At 38.4% G+C, this 1,301-nt stretch overlaps 1 protein-coding gene across 7 annotated transcripts in view; it reads right to left on the reverse strand.

The window, feature by feature from the left end:
* The window catches only part of rap1gap2a (RAP1 GTPase activating protein 2a), a 170,005-nt gene that overhangs the window by 5,514 nt on the left and 163,190 nt on the right, over window positions 1-1,301 (reverse strand). For all 7 annotated transcript variants that reach the window (XM_014022525.1, XM_014022529.1, XM_014022527.1 and 4 more), the window contains 3 exons: window positions 559-671; window positions 336-437; window positions 95-221 (listed from right to left, as the gene is read on the reverse strand). In XM_014022525.1, coding sequence (XP_013877979.1) covers window positions 95-221; window positions 336-437; window positions 559-671 — 342 coding nt within the window. The remainder of the gene's footprint in view (window positions 1-94; window positions 222-335; window positions 438-558; window positions 672-1,301) is intronic.

The raw sequence follows: 1,301 nt of genomic DNA on the forward strand, positions 1-1,301 counted from the left end.
GTATATAAAGTATAGTTTTTTTTTTCAAACACAACTTTATTTCAGTAAAAAGCGGACAGTTTCTTTAATCGCTTTTATTTTAATTACAACTCACTGTCTCCAGTTCATCCAGAGCTTCAGTCTCTCCTGTGGTGCTGCTGAAGCTGCTGGTGCTGGATGAAGAYCGAGAGATGTTCGGCCTGCAGCTGCTGCTGCTGCACTCCTTCGTCTTCACAAAGGGCCTGATGGTGAAAAACACAGCAGAACAAACAAATGAAGGACAAAATAAAAACATTTTATTTTTCTCTTAAAGCAGTTACAAAAGACTAAATGAGTTTCAAAAGACCCTGACGCACCTCTCCTTGTTGGGGCAGATCTCAGGTGAGCTGGGATTGGACGACGTCTCGGACCTCACTTCCTGGGAGTGGAAACAAGTTTCTCCTATCTTTTGGTCGCCGCTTAGAAAAGTGAAAGAAAATGAAACTATAAATCCCAGAGGCCCACTAMAAACCCCTCAGTGTAACACAATCATGGCACCAACCTTGAAGTACACAGGCTTTAGAAACTAACAGGACCAACCTGCGTGTGTGTTTGTCTGATGGGGTTTCTGTGCTGGAGTGGAGACGAGGGAAGAGGCCGGAGCGCCGCTTCACTGGACTCTTCAGAGGAGACTTGGCTGAGAGAGCAGGAGGCTGAAGATTATAAATTAAAGAATTAAAAGAATTTTTAATTAATAACATCGAGAAAAAAACACCAAGTCTTCCAAGAAGGTTTATAGTGTAGGTCAAATWWTKTTATTTTACATGATGCAGTGTTTCCCCTTCCATTATTGGAGCATTTTAGTTGAATAACCCCACTTAAGAGTGATWGTTCAAATCTTTTAAAGTGAGTTTTTGTGAAAAAGTTTATCAACATTTCTAAATTACCTGTTACAGATCACTGATTGRTGAGGTAACCAAAGTGAACTGCTTTCTCGAAACAACTTTAGTCTCAAACATTTCATGGCGGTTCTTGAAAAAGTTATTTAACAAACATTCTCACTGCAGTTATTTACACACATTTCTTTTTGTAAGCACACCTAGCAGCATCAGCAGCTAGCTTTAGCCCTTCTGGTTTGCAGAAATAATTGTGCAACTCAAAACAGATGGAAGTTAAGGTTTACAAAATAATTTTCGCATAAAATACTACTGGAGCTATTTAAAATGGTATGTAACCTTAAAAAGCCATCTACAGCAGATAAGATATTAACTGTTTATAACTTAACTTTTTATTTCAACAGGGTTCCTACAGTTTAAAGCAAGTTAAATTTATGACTTTAAGAC

The sequence above is a fragment of the Austrofundulus limnaeus genome, unplaced genomic scaffold, assembly GCF_001266775.1.
Source record: "Austrofundulus limnaeus strain Quisiro unplaced genomic scaffold, Austrofundulus_limnaeus-1.0 Scaffold334, whole genome shotgun sequence".
Taxonomy (NCBI): Eukaryota; Metazoa; Chordata; class Actinopteri; order Cyprinodontiformes; family Rivulidae; genus Austrofundulus; species Austrofundulus limnaeus.